General features: G+C 42.2%; 1 protein-coding gene across 1 annotated transcript in view; it reads left to right on the forward strand.

The window, feature by feature from the left end:
• Positions 1-22,673, forward strand: part of MALRD1 (MAM and LDL receptor class A domain containing 1) — a 3,359,462-nt gene that overhangs the window by 1,921,555 nt on the left and 1,415,234 nt on the right. Inside the window, exon 32 of the mRNA XM_069646615.1 lies at positions 11,863-12,043. Within this exon, the coding sequence (XP_069502716.1) occupies positions 11,863-12,043 (181 nt within the window). The remainder of the gene's footprint in view (positions 1-11,862; positions 12,044-22,673) is intronic.

The following is a 22,673-nucleotide window of genomic DNA, read 5'->3' on the forward strand; positions in this document are numbered from 1 at the left end:
TTTATTAACATTAGGATTTCGTAGTAGACCTAGCTTGGCTTATAAAGTGGCATCCTTTCTCTGTCTATATTTTCTGAAGGCTAGCAAGACATGCTAGTACTCGACATCTTCTTTTTCCTGATTTTACCATACAAGTAGGACCTGTGTTAATGCAGGGATGTCTTTAGGCAGTAAACAGTGTCTATTTCATCCTCCTTCCTGTTCCACCCATTCCTTCCATCTATATACATTTTCCCACACCATTCCTGTGCATGTCATTGTTATGGGGTCATGATCAGTATGCTCTAACAGGTGAACAATTAGTGAGCTTATATCTGGAAGGAGGTTTTCAGATATGAAGAAATAGTCCAAGGTTGCTTTCCTGGTTCCATTGGTCCAAGTGACAGCTGCCGGTATATCTCCTTTGATATTTCCATTTAACAGATTAAGCCCTGTCAGCTCTATTTTTTCCAACCATTCAAGTCCTCTACATCTCTTAGGGCCGATTTAACTGTGAGGCCTTCCACATGCCTTCGGGCCTCTTGGGAGGCAATCTATATTAAGATCGCTGCATATCACCAGCTGAATATTCTTGTGAGTTCAAAATATCTCATCAATCCAGTCTGTCACTAGATCCACAAACGTCTCGCCCTTCTTGACGTCAGAGTGCCAGTATAGGTTGAGTAATAAAAGGAGGTCTTGTTTTTTTTCTCATGTTCCTCTAAACCAATTAGTATAATCTGTATGTAGGGATTCGGATTAAAGGACTGTAATACCCTCATGATGAGTCCCTTTTTGATCTGCACTGAAAGCCCTGACAAGGGTGTGCCTATCACGCCACTTTTGGCCTGGTTTATGTGTACTGAGTATCCACTGAAAGACGGGGCCTCTATCAGCCACGATTCCTGGATGCAAATTATCGCCAACTTTGCTATCACCAGGTCCATTTCTTTAAAGATGTGGGTATACCCTTGAGTGTTCCAGGAGCCGATTTCCAGGTTTATCCACCCTCCTGTCTTCTGGCTCTAATCATAATGTTTCGTGGATAAGGCCATTGCAAGCCAATTCCATGACTGCAAATCTTGTTTCGGTGAGGTGGTGTTCCGTTCTTAGAACACTCTACGTCTTGGTTTGGCATTAACATCCCTCCCCATATGGTGATCTTGAAGTGGTTGGGCAGGCTTTTTCTTTGCCTTGAAGTGAGTGGGCGGGTTGTACATTTTTGAGTCTGGATCAGGTTTCTGCCGGGTAACCCTGTGGGATGCCCTCCTTTCTTTATACTTGATTTTGCAAAGATATTCTCAGTCCACTCCTGTGAGTCATCTATTTTGTTTTCACTTCTTCTCAGGTCAAAATCAAAGGTTCAAAGTTCCTCACATGCATCAACGAGTAACAAAGTCAAAGACATTGAACTCATAAACAGGTTTACTCTGTCATGTACCCTTTTGTTAGGGAAGTCTACTGTTTTGATGCATGTATTTACCACTCTTAACTTGATGGGAAGTGATGTAATAAGGTCATCATATATGATGTGTTTAGGAGCAGACATCAGAGGCTCTTAGTATTTTCTCAATTGCAATGGTTTGTCTAGGGTCCCACTCAATGTCAGTACTATTCAATTTACCGCAGTTTCCTCTCGTATGAGCCCCTTGTCCTTTCCTGCCAGGTCTTCTTTTGAGGAACAGGTAGACGGTCCAGATTTGACTTTGAGAGTAGTTTGCTCATTATTGTTTCCAAACTTGGAGAACCTGATTCTTGGTGTTTGAAAGTCCTAATTTTCCTTCTTTTTTCTCCCATGGTAAGTATGGGCGATAGAGTGTTTTTGTCCATTTCCGGTATCCTTTAGCCTAAGGCCTGAGCTTCCATCAGGTCCTCCTCCATTTCAGGCTCCTCATCATCTTCATAGACGTACAGGTCCATTAGATCTCCCTCACAATCTTCAAACACCTGTGGCTGAGTTGAAGGGGTGGACATTCTGAGATAGTCTTGAGCTGCAGGCTCGCATCCTTCTGCCTCAAGATGCCAGCCTTTTCTTGTCTTGGTTCTGCTTTGAGAGGAATTTTTTGTTCGAGGTTTCAGGTGTCTTAAGAAGCTTTGCGAACCGCTAGGTTTCGAATACGTTGATTTCTTCACATTTTCAGTTTTTTTAATTTCTCATTCTAATTTGCTTGTGATTGCCTCAGCTCCTTTAGTTCTTAATGCTTCAAAGATGGAGAAGGTGTTTCTAGCGTATTTTATCAGATTGCAGACCTCAAGTTGTTCAATAGGGTACATTCCATCCCTCCTACCAGTCTTTGCTTCAACATTTTGTAATTGATCAGTTGTTCTTTCCGTTGTCGAGGTCATCAGTGTATTTGTTTGTGTATTTATTGGAGGAAGCGATTCGGGGTCAGATTTGTATTTGTTTCCGTTTGGTCCACTTGAAGTCCCTTCCCCAAGGGATTCACCAGGTTTTACATTTACACGTGGGAGGGATTTCTGGCTTCTTCAGTACCCTTGACCACCTCATTTGTTAGTATCTTCTGGTATATGTTTCTGGGTCTTAGACCAGGAAGCAATTTCTCGAACTCCCTCTAAGAAAATAAGCTTGTTTGTCTTGGCATCTTGTAATAAATCAATCAGTAATTTTAATATGCCCCCTCCATCTATTTTTCTCTTCTTTTGTTTCCTTTATTGATTCTATAGGATTTGACGCAGATGAACTTTGAAATCATCAGGGCTATTAAAGTTGTTTGGTCTTTGTAATTTTCATTTAGTTTCTCGTATAGTTTTAGATGGGGGGGTCAAGGTTACGGTTACGCCTGAAAGTATAGAACCTGCAGATTTGTGGCACAAGAAGGCTTTGTGCTTTGATTCTCTGTTGATCGCTTCTGGTATTTTTTTCTCACTTGTTCTTTCTTTTTTAATTTGTCCCCTAAACTCCAACTCACAGGCATCAGGAGATTCTGTTTCGGAGGAGTGGTTGTCACTGGTGCTTTCTGTCATGGTCACAGCCTGCAGGCCTTGATTTCTCCTTGCGGTGTTTTGCTCTCTTTTGACTAGCTTATTAAAGTGTCCCGGTTTCTCCAATAGGTGCCCTGCTCTCCAAAGTTCTTGATTTTTTCACTGGCATATGGTCTGCCCTGTTGAAATCTTTTATACTGTCTCAAATAAGGTGCTTCACTCTTTTTGGACTTAGTTCTTTGAATAGACGCAATGCCAACTTCACAATATCTTTTGTAAAGCAGGTGGCCTACGGATGTATTCTCCTCTATTTCTTTGTAGGGGTCTCTTCCCATCCTTAGATCCCCCAAAAGCCTGTTTTGGTCATGCCAGGTCACACTTGCATTCTTGCAGTTCTGTTCAGGTGATACGTTGCTCGGTGTCAATCTTGTCTGATGCAGCTGTTCCAAAGACCCATAAACAGCTGGTGGGTTCTTTATCCAATCTGAGCGAGTTCTATCCTGAAGTAATACATTTTCATCAGAAGCTGAGGACTGCTCATTCAATGTTACTATATCGAATGTGGGGTCCTTTAGTCGTTCCAGATGGTCATAGTTCGGGCTTTATGTGTTTCAGATGCCAGTTTCGGGTCTGGGGGAACGTTGTCAAAGTGGTTTTCCGTTTCAGTCTCCCTGATGGACAGTGGCACTATTTTACATGGGGTTGTGAAGAGTCCGCTATTTAACAATGTTTCATCTGCAGGTTCATCCCAGGATTCACCAAGTCTCCTAGACCCTTCCAAATCGGGAGATAGCCCCCTAATGGGGCCAGAACTCTCATAATGTCCCCTTCCTTTTGTGTTATGTATCGGGAGAACAGCGTCTTGCTGAACAGGCCATTTGAGTGCCATTTTAAGTTTCCCTAAATAAGAGACCGAGTGGCATCTTTTTTTGAATAGCGGTGCCTCTTTAAGTCCCTCGTTGGGATTTAGGCTCAGAGCAGGTGGTTCCTTAGCAGAGGTGCTATTTTCATTTAAGGGTCGGATCTTAATCTCGTCTTTCCCCCCTGCGTGGGCATGGGCGTTTGAAGCATTGTTCCTCACGACATCTAAACTTCCAGTGTCCTTTACCAACGGATTAGCTACAGCACCCTGCATAATTAGGGAGTTCGCTCCATCCCAACCCCTGCCTACCAGGGTTTGAAATGCTGTTTTATTAACGCTGGTGGCTCCACGGTATTCATTTGAGGGGCTTGCACTTGTTGTCAGTCGGTAAGGTCTAAATTAGTGTTTGATTGAAAATTTCTGTGGGCAGTGGGTCCATGTGCAAAAAGCCCCAAGCTATCAATTAAGGCAGGAGGAGGCTCTGAGATCAGAGTCTTGGAGTTTAGGTGTACCTTCTGCCGGGTGCATTGTGGTCCTCTTTGGTCCTGTTCCAGCTCCATGTTGTTCAGACTTTGGTCAGCTGGCCACTCGGTGGCTCACACTTCAGCAAACAATCTGCAAACACTCTGCGATGCTCCACATCCGGAGTGGGTGTTTTGAAGAGTTAGCCTGCAATTGAGAGTGAAGACAGACTCTCGAATCCAGTAGCAATACGGGGGTCTCCAGTAGCTTTTCCACACGCTGAAAACAATCCACACATGCACATGTTGTCCTCTGCTTTGGGAGTGCAGTCCATTCCAAATTCCTCTGTCTTAAACTTTAAGACAGAAGGCATCCAAGACAGAGAAAACCTTGGATCCCTAACTATTTGCAGGGAACAATGGCGGAGAAATGCTGTGGACCAAGGCCTGCCACTCTATCTGCTATGGAACCATGCTCTTCTCTGGAGCTGATGAAATCCCTGCCAGTGCCAGCCAAACTCTGTGGACTTGGAGTGCAGAACAAAAAGGACTTTGGTCTAGAGCGCCTGGATTGGGATTCACAGGAGAAATTCAAACCAACCCATTATCCTGTTCATCTGCTCAAGCTACTGATTCTGATACTGTTGAGCCATCACAGTACCCACGATACTGCTTTTGTCATTATTTTGCATGTCGGAACTCCTCACTGCATCTTCAAACATGTTCACTGCCATCCTGCAATAGCAGCAATCCTCGCCCTCTCAAATCTACTGATGGCTCACTGCTGTGGAAGCACAAGAGTTGCCTCATCTTCAAGCACCTATTTGATCCAATATGACCACATCTTGAATGCTAAATCAAACCGCTGGAATCCATCATGTCAAATGCCAAATCGACCACTGGCTTGAACCTGCTGGACCCATTGAACCGCATCATCTTGTGCGCTGGCTTGAACTGCACAAAGCCGTGTCTTAATGCAGGCTTGCCTCTGTATCAACATGACTCATATCACCTCAAAACTGGTTTGAATGCCAAAGGGGGCTATGAAGCCAGATTTAAAGCTATTGAGCATCACAAGACATGCAAAGGGGTTGTTGGGAGACTGTGTCCCCCTAGTCCAGCTTTTTGTACCACAGTTACTTGCGAACCCCCTTGTTCACCTTATTCTCCGAGAATATATCCTTAGAACAGTGGCATTTCTGCAATTGCTTGCCGGATCATCCCTTTACCTGAACCCAGAGTGCGATAATGGACCCGTTCTGCATTTTCTGTCTACTTTCCATGGGATTTTCAGTGGTGGTTTAATTAGCTGGTTACATTTTTGATTGTTTAATTATTGTGCTTATATTGTATAGAACCATAATGGGATATTTGCTTATTATGGAGTCTTTACACTATTGCTCTTTGGTTTGCTGTCAGCATTTCGCAATCCTACGGAGTATATAGCCTTCCCTATACTCACGTAATCACAGAAGTCGAGGTATAGCTTTTAGGCTGTGCCTGTTATATCTATATGAATGTGATTACTGCTGGATTATAACTAATGTGAGGCTGACTAGGCGGTTTAGCCACTACTCCTGTCTGAACTCCTGCAGAGCAGTAGTCATTTAACCAGAGTGCTCTGCCAACTTGTCACTGACGTTCTGGCACTTCAGTGGTTTAAAATGAATTCTATATGTAGTTGGGGCGTGGGGTGGTGAGCCAGTGCACTATATGGTCATTCCTTTAAATCCTGTTGTTTCAGGGGCGTATGTGCAAAAGGATATGTTTTTACTTTTCTTCATATGACAAGGCAGGTCAGCAAATTAGTTTCTGAGGTAACTGCTGTTTTTGGAATGGCATGAACTGCCTTTTTGGTTGAGGTGTTGTCTACAGCTTTTCTGCAAGATACCTGGAGTGGTTTTCAAAAGCAACATGCATGCATTGCACAGGTGAATGTCGAGAACTGGAGATGGCATGCTGTAAATAGACACCCCATGTATCAAGTACTTCTTCATGGTAGCAAAGTGCCGAAGTTAAGCATGGCTTGCATTGTGGGATTGCATGTGCCCCATTGAACATTGCCACTGACCACTTTGGGAGGTGGGGGCTACTGCCCACTGGCTTTTGCCGAAGGATACTGCCAGTGGACAGTCCATAGACACAGGGGCAAGGAACTGTGGCAGGCAACAGTGTCCAGTGGCTGCTTCTGGAGGATATATGGGTGAATGGCATGGACAGAGGCCATGCATACTGTGATAGGTAAACACAAGACGGAAATCGTGACATCATCTCTGAATGTTTCTTTATTTTGTTATTGAAACCAAGGGCTAAGTTGTCGATAAGCCTATGATTCTTTGACCTATTCTACAAAGGAACATGTAAAAGTGTGTCTGTTAGGATGTATGACGTGAATGAAGTCCTATGTCCAGAATCCTATTCTAAGCTAATTTTACTCCCTACCACTACAAAGAAAAAACACAAATCGAGCAAAGACACACTTTATGCCATTGTTCGAGTAAAGACACAGTGGCTGATTTCTCACCCCACCCTGGTTTCTCTTTACCAAAGGTTCCTCACCTCGAAGCCCAGTTCCAAACATACACTGAATTTCTTTTCCATCTTCCTCACCTCGTTTCTTTTGTTATCTTTCTTGCCCATCCCCAGTCTTATTACCTCGTTCTTTTCTTATTTTCCCACTCTGGCCCTCTTGATCATTTCCACACTGTGGGTTTTTTCTCACTCTTGTCTCCCACGCTAGACTTCTCTGTATTCCACCCCACTCTAGGGTTTTTCCTTGAACTCCCATTTTGGGATCTCTTGAGAAACCTCCTAGCATTGGGGCTTCTTGGTTCTCACCCCGCCTTGGGGTTTCTTCATTCTCACATGCCTTGGGGTCGCTCAGTTCTCTCCCCATCTTGGGGTGTCCTGGTTCCCAGCGTGCTTTGGGATATCCTTGTGCTCACCCTGCCTTATGTCTCATCAGCTGACACCCTGCCATGGGGTCTCTTTGCCCTCCCCCCACTTGAAGCTTCTCAGTGTGCTCCCCACTCTGGGCTGTTCTGTGCTCTCCCTGTCTTGGGGATTCTCTGGGCTCACCCCTCCATGGGGCTTCTCCATAATCTATGTATTTTAGCTAGTAATGTGAGTTAACCGAATAACAATATACCTCCAACATCCACTACCAGTGAGTAAAAAGTAAAAAAGAAACCATGAAAACAGATCCAGGATTCATTGAAGTAGTTTGTGCAATAGAGAAAGGTACACACATGTTAACATTTTGTTAAAATGAAAGTGGGTCTATGCGTTTTCAAACCCGAGGAAATAGAGTGATCGAAAATGTAAATTGAATACATTATGCAAATATAATAATACAGTTTGCTAGAACGCCACAACTGACAGCCAACCTGTTGAACTGGTTATTGCCAAAATGATAGTCAAAGGAAACAAGGAAACAATAGCTTTTATATCGTTATAACCAAAAAATTAATGCACAGTAATTGTTTTGGCAGGATGGTAGTTCATCATAAACATTTCTATAAATGCACAAAGAAGTGGGGCTCGTAGATGCCACTGTGATGGTGCCACTGGTGTTTGGGGGTGGGGGGGCATTGGGATATTTATTCCCCAGTGGACCTTTTTTTATAGTTTTGCCTAAATTTAGCATGAGGCCTTATTGAGTGGTATTGTGTTGTGCTGATAATGTTAATCGTGTTTATTCTTATTGGAGGGAAATGTTGTGTTTTTTTTTTATCAACATCCACTTCCTGGCCAATGGCCACTAACCCCACAATGTGTACCCTGTGGTTACAACTTCAGTTAGTTCAGTAAGTGTTAGGCAGAATCATATGCAGTACCCTTTGGGAACACCACACACAATTAAGACTACACGTGACAGTACAAATTCACCTTTGGTACAAGCCTGTACTACACAGTAAAGCGATATCGATGGCGGAGCAGCCAGACTTATCTCAAGCGTAAAGTGAGCAGAATCAATAGTTACACAAAGGAGAGCAATTACTATGGTTCAAACAAACACTGACTCAAGGTTTCTGAGTAAAAGAATATACATTTATTTACACATCAGTTGTAAAACAATGCACTAAAGTAAAGCAGTTGAAAAATCACAATTTTAATACACTACACACCACCCAATCAATGCTGGACAAGTTAATCTCAAAATGAAGTGTGAGCAAAATGGCACTACAGCAATTTAAAAGGGAGGAGGAAAAAAGTTAGACCAAAGTTGAGCAGCAACAACAAGTAAGTAAGCAGGGCAATCTAGAAAACGTAACTACAGTGAGGAAATCAAATCAAGGGCCCTGGGCCAAAGTCAATGGACCAAAGTCTTTGCAGAGTATCAAACACCGGGATGTTCAGTCGTGGTAGAGGTCCTCTTCTGTTAGCTTCTCTTCCTTTGTCTCGATCTAGTGGCGACTCTGCCTTCTCAGTCCCAGAGACCTGCTTTTTATGCACTTTTCCCCCATTCACACAGCCTGGCTGTCAATCACACAGAAGGACAGTCACCTAGCCAATCAAACAGGATTGTGACTTGGGTGACCAAGCAAACCCATGGCAGGCGTCCTAAAACCCCTCCCTCACATCCTGCCTACCCAGACTTTCAGGCGCCTAAGGAGGGCTTCTGTGCAAAAGCCCGCCAAGGGACGGTGAACAAAGGAACCAAACCTGGTTTGGCATGCAGAGTAAAACACGAGAAAGATCTTTACCAAAAGAAATGGCGAATAAACTCAGCCGGAACCAAATTACAGTGAATATGGTCCAGCGGATTTAAGTTTGAGGCTACTAAGGTAGCCTAATACAATACCAAGGCTATTTAAAATAATCACAGCAGGAAACATAGGGTACATACCACTGCCACCAGCCAAATCTTAATGAAAAGGGAACAAAACAATGTTCCATGAGATACAGACAAAAAGGGATAACTGTTAACCCTTTCCAGTACTCTATGTAAGATAGGTTGTACTATGTATGTGGTTTTAAAATGACTAATAAAGTCAATGGCAACTTTACATGTTCTGAGAGACAGTTGTCAGTCCCAGAATATGGAGTTTAAAGTGGGAAGTCTGAAAAAGACAACCCTGTGTCACTGCACTGAGGGTGCTGTGTAACACACAGTAAAAAGATGATGCCTATGGAGTAGGTGAAGCTCCACAGTCTATGAACACAAACATTTTAAACACACACTGCAAAACACATGTAAGAGTGGGAAAAAAGGCTCACCCTCTTACCAGGTGAAAAAAAATAAATCCTAGAAATACAGCAAAGCTGCTGAGAGACTCAGTAGGTAAGGGAAATTAGCCATTTTGGAGAATTCTCCCTAACAGTAGGTACTTCTAAGCTTATGGGGATGTAGACACTTTTGGTTCTGCTGAACAATGATTGGTCCTGAAAGGGCTCCAGAGAGACCATGAAACAGGTATTGTCATTAACCATGGCTTGCTTTTTAATTCTATGTTTCTTGTAGTATGTATTATGTGGATGGGTATCAATGCACTTGTGCGGATATGTGGGAGAGTTCATGGAGTGATGTGGCTTTATTGGGGATGAGGTTGGAGAAGTGATGGTCATCCTCTAGAGAATAAAGGGTGGGTGGGGAGGACTCATAGGATAAATTTGTGTCCTTCCACTGAGACCTTAAATGTATTGCCTTTTGGAGTTCATCAGAGATCATGAAGTGGTTGTTGGGTGGGTGCCCTCGTTATACGGATTGCTGATGATTACTGTAAGACCCAATTTCTTTTAGGGGGACCAGTTGGAAGGACACATGGTGCTATATTGGTGAGGTCTTAAAATAGTTAATCCCTGTTTTGTTTTTTTAGCAGGTGGGTGGATTTGGCTTATGCTTTGCAGAGGTTCTTAGTGACTATAGTTAGGCCATTTTTTGTGAGTGGGAAGTGTGATGAATCCCAGGATGTCACCACTTCTCCTCAGGGGAAACACCTACTCATGAGGCCAGGGAGGTGAGGCCGCTACCCAATAGTCACCCTGGGGGTGATGCTCCACCTAACCCTAACCAGCCTTCCTCTGTAATCCCCTACAACACCATCCCTAGTGTTTCTATCTCTTTCCTTAAAACCAGTAAGGCTGGGAGTACTGGGACAATGAAGAATCCAACTGACTCACTGGTAGTCCTCAAGATCAGTACTGAGATGAAGATAGTGAACCGGGTACAGGCTGTTAAGAATCAGGAAGAGCCAAGAAGGAATTGGGATCCAGCCGCAGTAACAAACTATACACAACATCTCTGTTATAGTCACATTGCCTGCCAGGATATTGACCAGGTAGGCTGTGAACACAGTGAGCATTGTGGAAAAGACATGGGGAAGTGAGACATATCGCCTGGTGTTTATTGGACATTGTAAAAGGAATCAAGAGGAGGGCGTCCTTCTCTAGGTATTGTGAAGATACAAGACTATTTTTTCTATGTGCCTTATTGAAACCTCAATCCAGGAACCTTTCTTGAGACTTTTGATTTGTATCCCTTAAGAAAAACATTCATTTTTAAATTTTTAATCTCCCAGAAGTGAACTTTCGGCTATCATCCAGAAGAAAGAAACAATTCTGAATCACAAAGACATACCCTTTTCTTTAGTTGTGTATATAGTGTAAGGGTGGGAAATAGGTTTTGGATGTAGCATGATGGACTCTTGCTTTAGACTGATATCCTGATACACTACTTAGTATGATTTGGAGGGAGGTGACGCACCCCAGTAAAATTAGGTAAATTATGCAAATATGGGAACTGAGAAATTGCGAAATGTGCAGAATTTCATGGATGCAATTTCGATTGCTCAGACCCTTAGTTATTTTCTGCATAATCGAAGCCAATTGACAGATTTGAAACAAGGTGTTGCACATCACCATCATCCCTTCTGTCACCTACTAGAGGTAGCTGTTTAAGGTATCTGTATAGCATTGTCTTGTCTACTTTAGAGGTCAAAAGCAAAAGAAAATCCTCATTGATTCATGAATGGATGACTCTTTGTGAGAGTGAATGAGGTAAAATTGGAAATAATTGTGCTTGTGAGTATGTTATATAGAATATGTTAAAAGGGTTTAAGGTACTTTCGCATATAATTCTATATTAACTCTAGGCGTGTATTAAAATTGGACAAACACATGATTTTATTTCAAAAGGGTTAGTTACAAATGGCCTGTGGTTGGATACAAGGCAATGCGTGTGTGGGAACCATCCAAAGGAACAGCAGTCAGAGCTACAGGACCTATTGCCTCTCCTAGTGTGGTCACACTATCATTATTTTCTTTTAATATGATCTGTCTTCAGACAGATAATAATTTGTAATTTTTTGAGAGGCTAGAGGAAGATGGTGAAAGAGAACAATAGAGAAACACGAGAGTTAAAGAGGTAGACTGAACGAATCAGCAAAGGGAGGATGGAATACAATTAACATCAGAAAGACGCGAAGGAAGGAAATCTGGAAAGGCAGGAACAAGGAAGGGAGGAGGGAGGGAGGGAACACCAGATTGTGTATGCATGTTATTTTTTGTCCATTATTGAACGTGTCATGGGACCAGCAAAAGTGTTGTTGCCATGTACAAATGAATGGTAAAATGTTTTAAACAGGTTTCTAATTGGCATCAATCTCTTCTTTTTAGACAGATGATGGTCTAACTAATGTGTGGAGTGAATCTGGAAACCCAAGCAAGGAGTGGAAAAAGGCCGAAGTACGCCTAGGAAAGTTAAGGAATTTTGAAATTATTTTTGAAGGCATACGTACTAAAGACCTTGGTGGAGGAGCTGGAATAGATGATATTGCATTTATAAACTGTAGCACCGGTGAGTTAAAATGAATGAAATGTTAACAATTATTTTGAGTATAGCGTCTTTACAATGTGATTTACTGTGCACACCCCGGTACTAACCAGTGAACAGCTCATCAAGGAACATGCCAACAGGGGGCGTCATTTCCCCAAATATGCACCTCAGTGACATTAAACACTTTCCCCAAATATACTAGGGTTGGAGTTTATAATCGTAAATGACACTCCTCCTAGAATATTTGGGGAACGTATTTTAGGGGTCAGGAAAAGACATTCACTCCACTGACAAAACCTTTCAGGCAACATATTCACATGGAACCACTCCAGCAGATGGTGTTCTAATGCTAGTTCCATGGGTCACTATCAGATAACAACCAATCACTGTTTGTGCGTGTTTGCCTCCTTGGTCAGCTATGGTTTAGGGAAGCATTCATTGTGATTCTGCTCAGGTGCACTTTGGCAAATATTCGCTGACACTTCAGTAGATTGAGAGATTGAATATAATGATTGAAAGTAATGTGGTTTCAAAACATGTCATGTTTCCTCTTTCAGGCAATTGTTGAATTCATGGCTTGGTTAGCTCAGCCCGTCAGCCTTCTGAGGAAGATAGATCTAATAATTTTGAGTTGGGTATAAATAAGACCTGTTGCATTGCAGTTCATCATAGTCTCGGGAGGATAGCTGGGGGGCAACGTGTTTGCCTTGGATGCAAGACAACACAGAGCAGCACATGTTCAATCCCCCGGTCCACACTTAGGAACCGCTGGGTATTAAGCAAGTAAAAAAATAATGTTATATTATGTTATGTTATGTTATTTTGCATTTGTAGAGCGCCTTATGTATCATTGGTATGATTTCAAAGTGCTGGTAGGTTGAACGCCCTTGGGAACCGCAGTTCAAATCAGTTGAGAGAGAGAGAGAGAGAGAGTCATAAAGTGCGTGGGCGCCCCAGGTATGTGTGCAGCTGGTGTGCTTGTTGCATGGTAGCTGCTTCTTAGCGGTAGGTGTGGTGCTGAGGAGATCAGTTGAATGTGTTCAGTCTGGAGAGTGGACATCCAGACTGAGTTCTGTCTGCGTTAGGCCCGAGGAGACGTCTAAGCTAGCCGGTATGTGCTAGCTAGCTGTGTTTTATTAGGATGATGGGTAGTTTGATGAGTCATGTTAGTATGAGAACAGCTTTACCGAATGTGTCACAGTACTGCTGTGTTCTAGTTGATTTGTGGTGTATAGGAGAGAGTAAGCGTAGTAGTGTGATATTGTGGTAATCAGTAAAGTGTATGCGACCAGGCACACTCAATGATGTTGGGAATATCTTCTATAATCAACTCTAATACAGTGACACTATTAGGGCATATTTCTAAGTTCAACTTTAACACAGTGACGCTATTGGGGCACACTCAATGATGTTGGGAATACCAGTTAGATTCAACATTAGCACAGTGATGCTATTAGGGCACGCTTTCTAAGTTCAGCTTTAACACAGTGACGCTATTAGGGCACACTTTCTAAGTTCAACTTTAACACAGCAACGCTATTCGGGCACACTTTCTAGATTCAACTTTAACACAGTGACGCTATTAGGGCACACTCAATGATGTTGGGAATACCCTCTAAATTCAATATTAACACCGTGACGCTATTAGGGCACACTATCTAAGTTCAACATTAACACAGTGACGCTATTAGGGCATACTTTCTAAGTTCAACTTTAACCCAGTGACGGTTTTAGGGCACACTCAGTGATGTTGGGAATACCCTCTAAATTCAACATTAACACAGTGACGCTATTAGGACACACTTTCTAGATTCAACTTTAACACAGTGATGCTATTAGGGCACACTTTCTATGTTAAACTTTAACACAGCAACGCTATTCAGGCACACTTTCTAGATTGAACTTTAACACAGTGACGCTATTAGGGCATACTATCTAAGTTCAACTTTAACACAGTGACGCTATTAGGGCACACTCAGTGATGTTGGGAATACCCTCTAAATTCAACATTAACACGGTGACGCTATTAGGGCACACTTTCTAGATTCAACTTTAACAGAGTGACGCTATTAGGGCATACTTTCTAGATTCACCTTTAAACAGTAACGCTATTAGGGCACACTTTCTAAGTTCAACTTTAACACAGTGACGCTATTAGGGCATACTTTCTAAGTTCAACTTTAACACAGTGACGCTATTAAGGCACACTTTCTAGATTCAACTTTAACACAGTGACGCTATTAGGGCTTACTTTCTAGATTCAACTTTAAACAGTGACGCTATTAGGGCACACTTTCTAAGTTCAACTTTAACATAGTGACACTATTAGGGCATACTTTCTAAGTTCAACTTTAACACAGTGACGCTATTAGGGCACACTTTCTAGATTCATCTTTAAACAGTGACGCTATTAGGGCATACTTTCTAAGTTCAACTTTAACACAGTGACACTATTAGGGCATACTTTCTAGATTCATCTTTAAACAGTGACGCTATTAGGGCATACTTTCTAAGTTCAACTTTAACACAGTGACGCTATTAGGGCATACTTTCTAGATTCATCTTTAAACAGTGACGTTATTAGGGCGTGATTTCTAAGTTCAACAATTGTAATACAGTGACGTTATTAGGGCACACTTTCTAGATTCAACTTTAACACAGTGATGCTATTAAGGCACACTCAATGATGTTGGGAATACCCTCTAAAATCAACTATTAGGGTGCTTGCTATCTTTCACAATTATCTTTAAGTGTGGCACATGTTAACATTGTTACACCCGTTTCAATGTGAGGCTGACTAATTTTCACTATTGTCTCTGGAAGTGGCGCTAGTTAGTAATGCAAGTATGTTAGAATATTATGCAGGACAACCTTTACAGTACAGCCTTGAATTAGGTTGTGGCTCGGATCTCTCTAGGTGTGCATGGTGCAAATCTTTGGCAGTTTACATTATGGGAAGGTAAGGTAGAGTGGCAGGGGCTTTCTGGAGTAGAGTAATTGCTCTACATTCCACCCATGCCACACTTACAGTTTTGTTGGTGTCTGTCCGCTGCTGGCTTCCCCTGCTGACACCTGCAGATACGTCTTGAAGTCGCCAATGTAGGAGCCGGCCTTTGCCTTGGGGCCCTTAGCCGCAGGGGCTGCCGGGCAGAGGGCTGCCCTGGGAAGGTGGCTTAAGAGTACTGAAAGAGATAATCTGTGTGAACGGGTGGGGAGGGAAGTGGGAGGAGGGAGGTAAGGGGAACCAGGAGCACGGGATCATTGGGGGAAAAAGGCAAGCGTCGGAGGGCAAACACAAAAAATGGAGGCAGGCTTCCAAGCGTCCCAGGAGTGCCGCGCTCACCTGCAATGCCATGATGGAATCAGACGTGCAGGGAGCGCAGGCAAACTCCAGCAAGGCCTGGCTGCCCATAGCCAATCATGGGACGGGGGTGGGCATGGAGGCGGGAGGAGGGAGGGAAGGGGAACCAGGAGGACAAGATCATTGGGGGACACAGGCAGGGGCCGGGGGGCAAGCATGAAAAATTGAGGCACGGGCTGAGGGTCCCAGGAGTGCCGTACTCACCTGAAATGCCAAGATGGAATCAGGCGTGCAGGGAGTGCTGGCGAACTCCAGCAAGGCCTGGCTGCCCATAGCCAATCACGGGACATGTGAGGAGGGAGGGAAGGGGAACCAGGAGCACAGGATCATTGGGGGACAAAGGCAGGGGCGGGGGGGTAAACATGAAAAATTGAGGCACAGGGCCGAGGGTCCCAGGAGTGCTGACTAACCTGCAATGCCAAGATGGAAAAGCAAAACATTATATGGCATGCCAGATCGTTACCTCTAAAAACAATGGTCAGACATCCAAGAACAGATTTTTTCACTACTGATTGCTCCCATTTATGTAGTTTGCTGTACACAAGTCTTCTCTTCAGAAGTAATGTTAACAAAAAAACACAATTCTAACATTCAGGAATAAGAATAAAGTCCACTCAGTTATAAACAGTTAAACATAAGTATCAGAAATTCTTATAAAAATTGGCAAAGCCTATCTGCCTGTCTTTGTAACAGAGAGGGTAAGAATTGTTTGCATAGCTCACACAGATATATATATTTGCAAAGCAAGCCCCCTTTGCCTTACTAGTGATTATTGTTGTAGATTAACCCCTGAAGAGAATTGCCAATGCTTTCACCCACCTAAGTCACGCCCAGCGTGTAGTGCCCAAATGAAACCCTTATTTATTTTTATCTATAAGTTCAATATTCTGAACGATATACCACTCATATCACACCCTTCTCCTGAGACCCCCCAGTCACACTGTACCAGGAATAAGGCTAGTTTGCAAAGGTAAATATTTATTATGTATTTAGAAGTTAATCACAATATATTTGAATAGGTAGGCAACAATCACCAAGGGGGTCATACAACACTGAATATTATCGTCAATGCACTATGAATCAAGTAAGAAGCACACAATCAAATGCAGTACAGAAAAGAATACTGTTGGGCTGGCTTACAACAGATGGCACTATGGTTAGGGGTTCCCCCTGCAACACCCCTCAACCCCCAATGGGCAATTAAATAGATGTGAGGAGAGAGCAGGTATTCAGGAATTGCACAAATCAAACAGAATATCACTCCCACCTCCCCCCTTCAAACACAAGAGAAAAACAGAATTGACTTTTCAGCTGTCAGTATGGCTTTGAAATTGTCTTTGGAATTGACTAGCAAACACCAAATGTGGTCAAAATTACTTACATTATTTTAAATTCCTATGGGAGTCACTTTGAACAGTTGCAAAGAATCACAAGCAATGATTTAGTCAGAAGAAAACATTTTAAATCTCAAAGTCCAAGTGGGAAATAAATTAAAGCTATTTCACATGCATAAAATATTCTCAGAATTTCAATTTGCAGCAAACATTTCTTTGCGCGATATTCATGATAATGGGAGAATGGCACTGTTCTATGGATAGCTAAGGATGTTATGTACAAGTGGGAGTTGAAATTTTGTTTCTATCAAAAAACCTAAGGGAGTTATAGAGGTTTTAGTAAAGGTCGTGTTTTGCAAAATAGCAGCGACAATGGAAAACAGAAATGCACTTTGAAAATGAAAGATGGGTTGCTTACACTAGATTATGACTATGAAAAAGAGGATGCCACACATGAATCTCCACAGTTACGTGGCCGGCGTAACACTTCACGTGGTGGATACTCAATTTCTTTCTGGGATTCACTTTAGTTACTCAAATCACTAATGACGTATGATTTTATAAAACAAATGAGAAAAATCAGCACACGAAAAGGTTCTGACAATATTATGATTCTGAATTTACAGATAGGATGGCTTGAGATTGGGATAAGACTATGCAGAGATATTAGGGTCACTTTTCTTCCTATTAATACTCACAGAATACGTTATTAAATTGGACCGTTAGTTCTGGTCATGGGGTGGATCTGTCAAGGAAGAGCAGCACATCAGGCACGGGACTGGATCGGCTAGGCCAGTCAGCAGACTTTCACAGGATCTGCCCTTCTTGTTTGTGGGTAGTTCAATCAGCTGGATAGCGAGTTCCTCGGGCAAGCCTTGTGGCAGCAAGCCAGAGAGTTTCAGGATACTAGTTCAAAAGGCCTTCTCACCCTACAGCGCTTCACTAGATGGGGAGAATAAGTTTGAGGATTTGAGCCTTGCTGAAAATCATTAGTTCTTTACTGCTGGCAAGAGTCTTGGCATCTGGATCTGGAAGGATGTTAAAGGCTGGATGTAGAATGCTGGATCAGAGTGCTTCGCCGGAATCAGGAAAGTGAGTGGATCAGTCAGTCCCTATGTATTGTCAGCTGTCTCTATTTATCCTTTCAAATGACATCACAAAATGGGTGTATGGACCGGCTTAGCTAAGCTTCCCCTGTGAGCTGGGATTGGATCAAAACTTCATCTCTGTCTTGCATTTGAGTGATTGGACCAAAAATCTGGATGATGTCACATTTTATGGTTTGCTTTACAGTTCTTAGAAACCTCCCTTTAGCTACTAGTCTCAAAATCGAATTTCATCCTAAATACATATTTCTGCATTGGTCATCTTTACACAAATCACACACAAAGATCACATATGTTATGAAGCATCTGTACCTCAAAATCCCGCAACTGTGGGATCTTGTTTCAACTTTCTAAAGAATTTTGTCCTTTTTGCTATGAACACAATTTCCAAATTTTATGCACATTTCCATAAAATGTGTGTGTTTAACATAGGGATGTGTGTGTAAATATTCACAATTCTAGGTTAGTACATTTCACATAAAACCACATATATTGCCATTCCTGTCCAGAACATGTCACACCGTTCTGCTGCCTCTTAAAATGTGCAGCCAGAAGTTGAATTAACAACTCTGTCCTTTTTATATTTTTCACCACTTTGAAGCACAAGTAATGAGTCTCTGAATATTGTTCTTTGTTCATGCTTAACAGCAGATGGTATGCCCCTTTTTCTCTCCCTGGAGTCCAGGAGCGTCCCTCTCCTTGGGGAAATTCCTTCCAGGAGCCCTTTACGACCCTCTCACACCTCCATTTCCTGGACTGAAGGGTTTACTATTGTTCATTCTCTCTCTGTAGACAAGCGTCTGGGTTAACCCAAAATTATCATCTCCCTGTGAGTTTCAGCTGAGAGAATTTCCCTCCCCCTGGAAGAAACCTGTTTGTCCACTTCCAAAGAGTTGCAGCTTAGCCAAGTTAATTTATTCTTAATTAAAGATCCAGGAAAAACCAAACTTGTTGCATTAAACATAAATACATTACTTTCTTAGCTCTAACTCTGTGGGATAAAAAGCAACATAGATCTGTATTCTTTTTAGCCACAATCCTTTTTATGTTTGCTAATCCGGCAGACTTTTTAGTTTAGATCACTTTGAAGTTTCATCAGTAACTCATCTGACAGCTGTCATTCAGGTAGCCCCAGGTACTGCACCCAGATTTTGATAGGGGCTGTCAGTTTACAGACAATCCAGTATTTCTGAAGCATGTTTTGCTCTTCATATTAGGACTTTGTATGCACACAATGCTTCATTAGATTACATTAATTTTAGCACCAAACAATATTTTGAATGTTGAGAAGTGTTGTGTTACAGGCATTGTTTAGCAACAAAGCAAATGTCAATTATAGGCACATTTTAGAGTTTCTTTTGCACAGCGCTGCTTCTTTCTCTGCACTCTGTTTGCTGGTTCTGGCACATTTTCTGCAGGGTGTATTCTATTCCACCACACATGCACCATGGGTGGCTGGTAGTGCATCCATCTTTATGTGTGTTGCAGGACACGTTTTTTGTAGGTTTTTGGCACGCACAAGAGTTTTGCCGCCATTGTTGCAGTTCCTTGCACCATACTATCAGAGTGATGCCGCATAGCATAGCGGAGTGTGTCAATACATCCCACAACCCTTATTCGTTTATATTTCTCAACCAGCATCTATCATGCATGCTCCAGAAGTAAGCCAAGTCTGAATTGCATAATGAGAAATGCCTGGTGTGTAGAATGGAGGCTGCTGCTTTCTCCCTGTAATTCATGTTTATGAAGGATTGACAAGATTCTCAACGTACCTTGTAGCCAGAGTAATGTCCCCTTCTCAATGTTTACCACCCTCCCCTGCCTCTACAACCACAAACAGCAGTTGTTTGACAGAAATAATGTTATGTCATCACCTAATCTCTGAAGAGCCCATAGTCACTCACTTATATTTACAACAGCTTTTACATAGAAATCCCCATTAAAAACATAGCAAGAGTTTTATTTTATGAAAATGTTAAATACACAAGTGGTACAAAGAAGTGAATAAAACCACCCACATCCTACCATTGTAGGCCCAAAAACTGATCAATACAATCAATCCGAGGGGTCAATAGGGGCACCCATCTTGCAAGGAAAAACAAGTTTTATTACAAACAAATGCAGCCACGCAACCATGGACTTTCCTTTTTCGTCCAAACAACTTCAGATAATTTGTGAGGTGCCTGCCCCTTGAAGAAAACCAATCATGAATGAGTCTGAACAAAGAAGTCAATAACTTGTGATAATGAAGTACACACAATACTACCTTCTTGTGAGACCAGACAACTTGGCAACACCGAACGGCTCTGTACTCTTTGGCAACACCTCTTGACACACCCGTCTTGAAAGATGTTGCTTTCCAAGTACACATCCTTTCATATCTCTCTTGGGAACCAGGTGGCGTTATAAAAAACATAGCCGAGACACTGCTCTTGGGGATTAATTTCTCAGATGTATTTGCTCTGTTTAACTTGACACCTGTAGTAATGGACCTGCCACTTCTCAGTGGGGACAGTATAACCACAACCTAGTTTAACACCATGTCGATGTCTGGACATCAGGCCTTGTTCTCAATAAGATTTGTTCTTCACAGCTGCTGCACTAAACTAATCATCAGGAACAAACTGCCCTGATGCATTCCGTTCACAGCTCCTGTGGACTACTCGGCCTTGTACCATCAACAACTCTGAACTCTGCGTGGTGTTTCCTTCTTCCTCCAAGGACCTTAGGTGTCCGAACAATCACTGGTGGAAGCAAGAATGCAATCTAATTAATAAACAGTACAGAAGGACAGAAGCTCGCTAATGCGGCCTAGTGCTTCCTTACAGTCATAGAGCTGCAAACTCTGGGCCTAGTTCAAAATGGCAGGACTCTGGCTAACGTGACAGGCCCTTATGCTACTAAAAATCAGCAACTAACTTACCTACTGTTTGCAAATGTGGCACTTCAGCCAGCCTTTCCACACCTACAGAACAATTGTCTTAATACAAAAACTACATATTTTCAGTTCTTCTAAATACAATTAAAGCATACTTAATTCACTACTGCTAGCTATATAGCCCTTAAAATGTCCTGTGCCTAAGCTGAAAATATAATCAGCAATACTGTTGCTGCTCCTCCTTTCACCATGTAATGCTCTCTGAAGTGTGTTGAAGCTAGCTACTATTAGTATGAGTGCCAACATTCTACCCCAAATGGCAGAAATGCTGACCCTAAATGACCGGCTCTCCTTGCTAATATATTTTGCACAGTCTGAACCTACTTCCACGTTTTGGACGCTGCACTTGCATCCAGCACATGCCAGACTACTCAATTAATATTCCTGAAATCCAGTCACCTCAGTGTTTAAAGGGTGCTATTTCAGGATGCCATTGTAAATGATCTTAATCAGTGGCATGACTTTACATATGTATGCCTTTAATCTACATTTCATCTGCTGATTAACATTTGGTCATTTATCAGGAAACAATCAGAACAGATGTAAAAAGGGTAATGCCACTAGGAACATACAACTGTAGGGAATATAGGATGCTTGCCCCTGTTAGGGGTTTTGTCTAAGGGCTATTACATAATTTGGGTGGTATTTTAGTATTGTGGTAAAAATAGTGGTATTTTAGGATTGTTATAAAAATAGTGGTGAGCTTATATATGGTAATGCCCTACATGATGAAACGAACCCCCCACTTCCTTTTATTTGTATTCTGTTTAGGGTTCACTGTAAGTGCAGACTAGTGGATTTCGCACTTATAGAGACAGAACAGCACCAGCTGTTTTTCTGGTGACTTATTTACGAAACTAAACTGGATTACCGTCTTGGATGGGTCTGCTCAGCTACCAGCATCCACAGCTGAGACACACACACACACACACATGCATTACAGGTTTTCTAGCTTGCTAGCTGGTTCTCCAACCTTTACCTCCCACTTTACCTCATGAGGTAAATATTTTACCGCTGTTTGGGTGCATTATGACACGTTCTTATCATTTCCCCTCTTTTAAAATAATTCACATAGACACAAGAATGCAATCCCACTAATTCAGTTTTTTCAATTTTTATGTACGTGTTATAATGTAAAAATAGGTTTTGCAATGCACATGTTAAAACCAGTTACAATAGATACATGTCATCTCTGCTCACAATGACAACATTCGTTTTTTCTCCATAAGAACTTGAAAATCGATGTGGTTACAGAGTGTACTTGTCTAAGAGAAAAGATATAATGCACACAGCACAAAACATGTAACATGTACTTTTCCCTTCATCACACTTCAGAGATTCCCCATTACACATGCGAAAGAAAGAAAGAAAGAAAGACAACAACTTTCTCAAACCATCATAAATAATAATTTAACCTGACTGCATAACTGACGGGAAATGCAAATACTCTCATCTGCACGCTCCTCAAAGTTTCACCATACTTACTCCTAATGTGTAACATTTCTGTGCTGAAGGAGCCCTCTCTGGATCATCTTATCTGCAAGCATAATGTTGCAAATGTCACAGCTTTTGGCAGTCCAGTGAAAACAGCGACCTCACTTCAACCCTTCAGACTGCTGGCTGGTATCTTGCTCTCTCTGTCAGCTGCACTTCATCTCTTCTCTCCGCAAAATGATGACTGACTCTCCTCAGCCACTGTGGCTAGATTTATACCATAGGCCTGTCAATCTTTACTAACACTGCCTCTTTCTTAACGTCTCCTGTCACCCCATCTCCCTTCTAGAATCATGGCATTTCCATCTCCCAACACCCAGCTCCTGAGCTTACTTGTATCAACTTTGCTTCCTGTAGCACACATTGCCCTTCTGAATGGAAAAGACAGCCCATGCATTTTGCCCGCATGTTTACTTCT

This window comes from Ambystoma mexicanum, chromosome 2q (assembly GCF_040938575.1).
Source record: "Ambystoma mexicanum isolate Mex_15411 chromosome 2q, UKY_AmexF1_1, whole genome shotgun sequence".
Taxonomy (NCBI): domain Eukaryota; kingdom Metazoa; phylum Chordata; class Amphibia; order Caudata; family Ambystomatidae; genus Ambystoma; species Ambystoma mexicanum.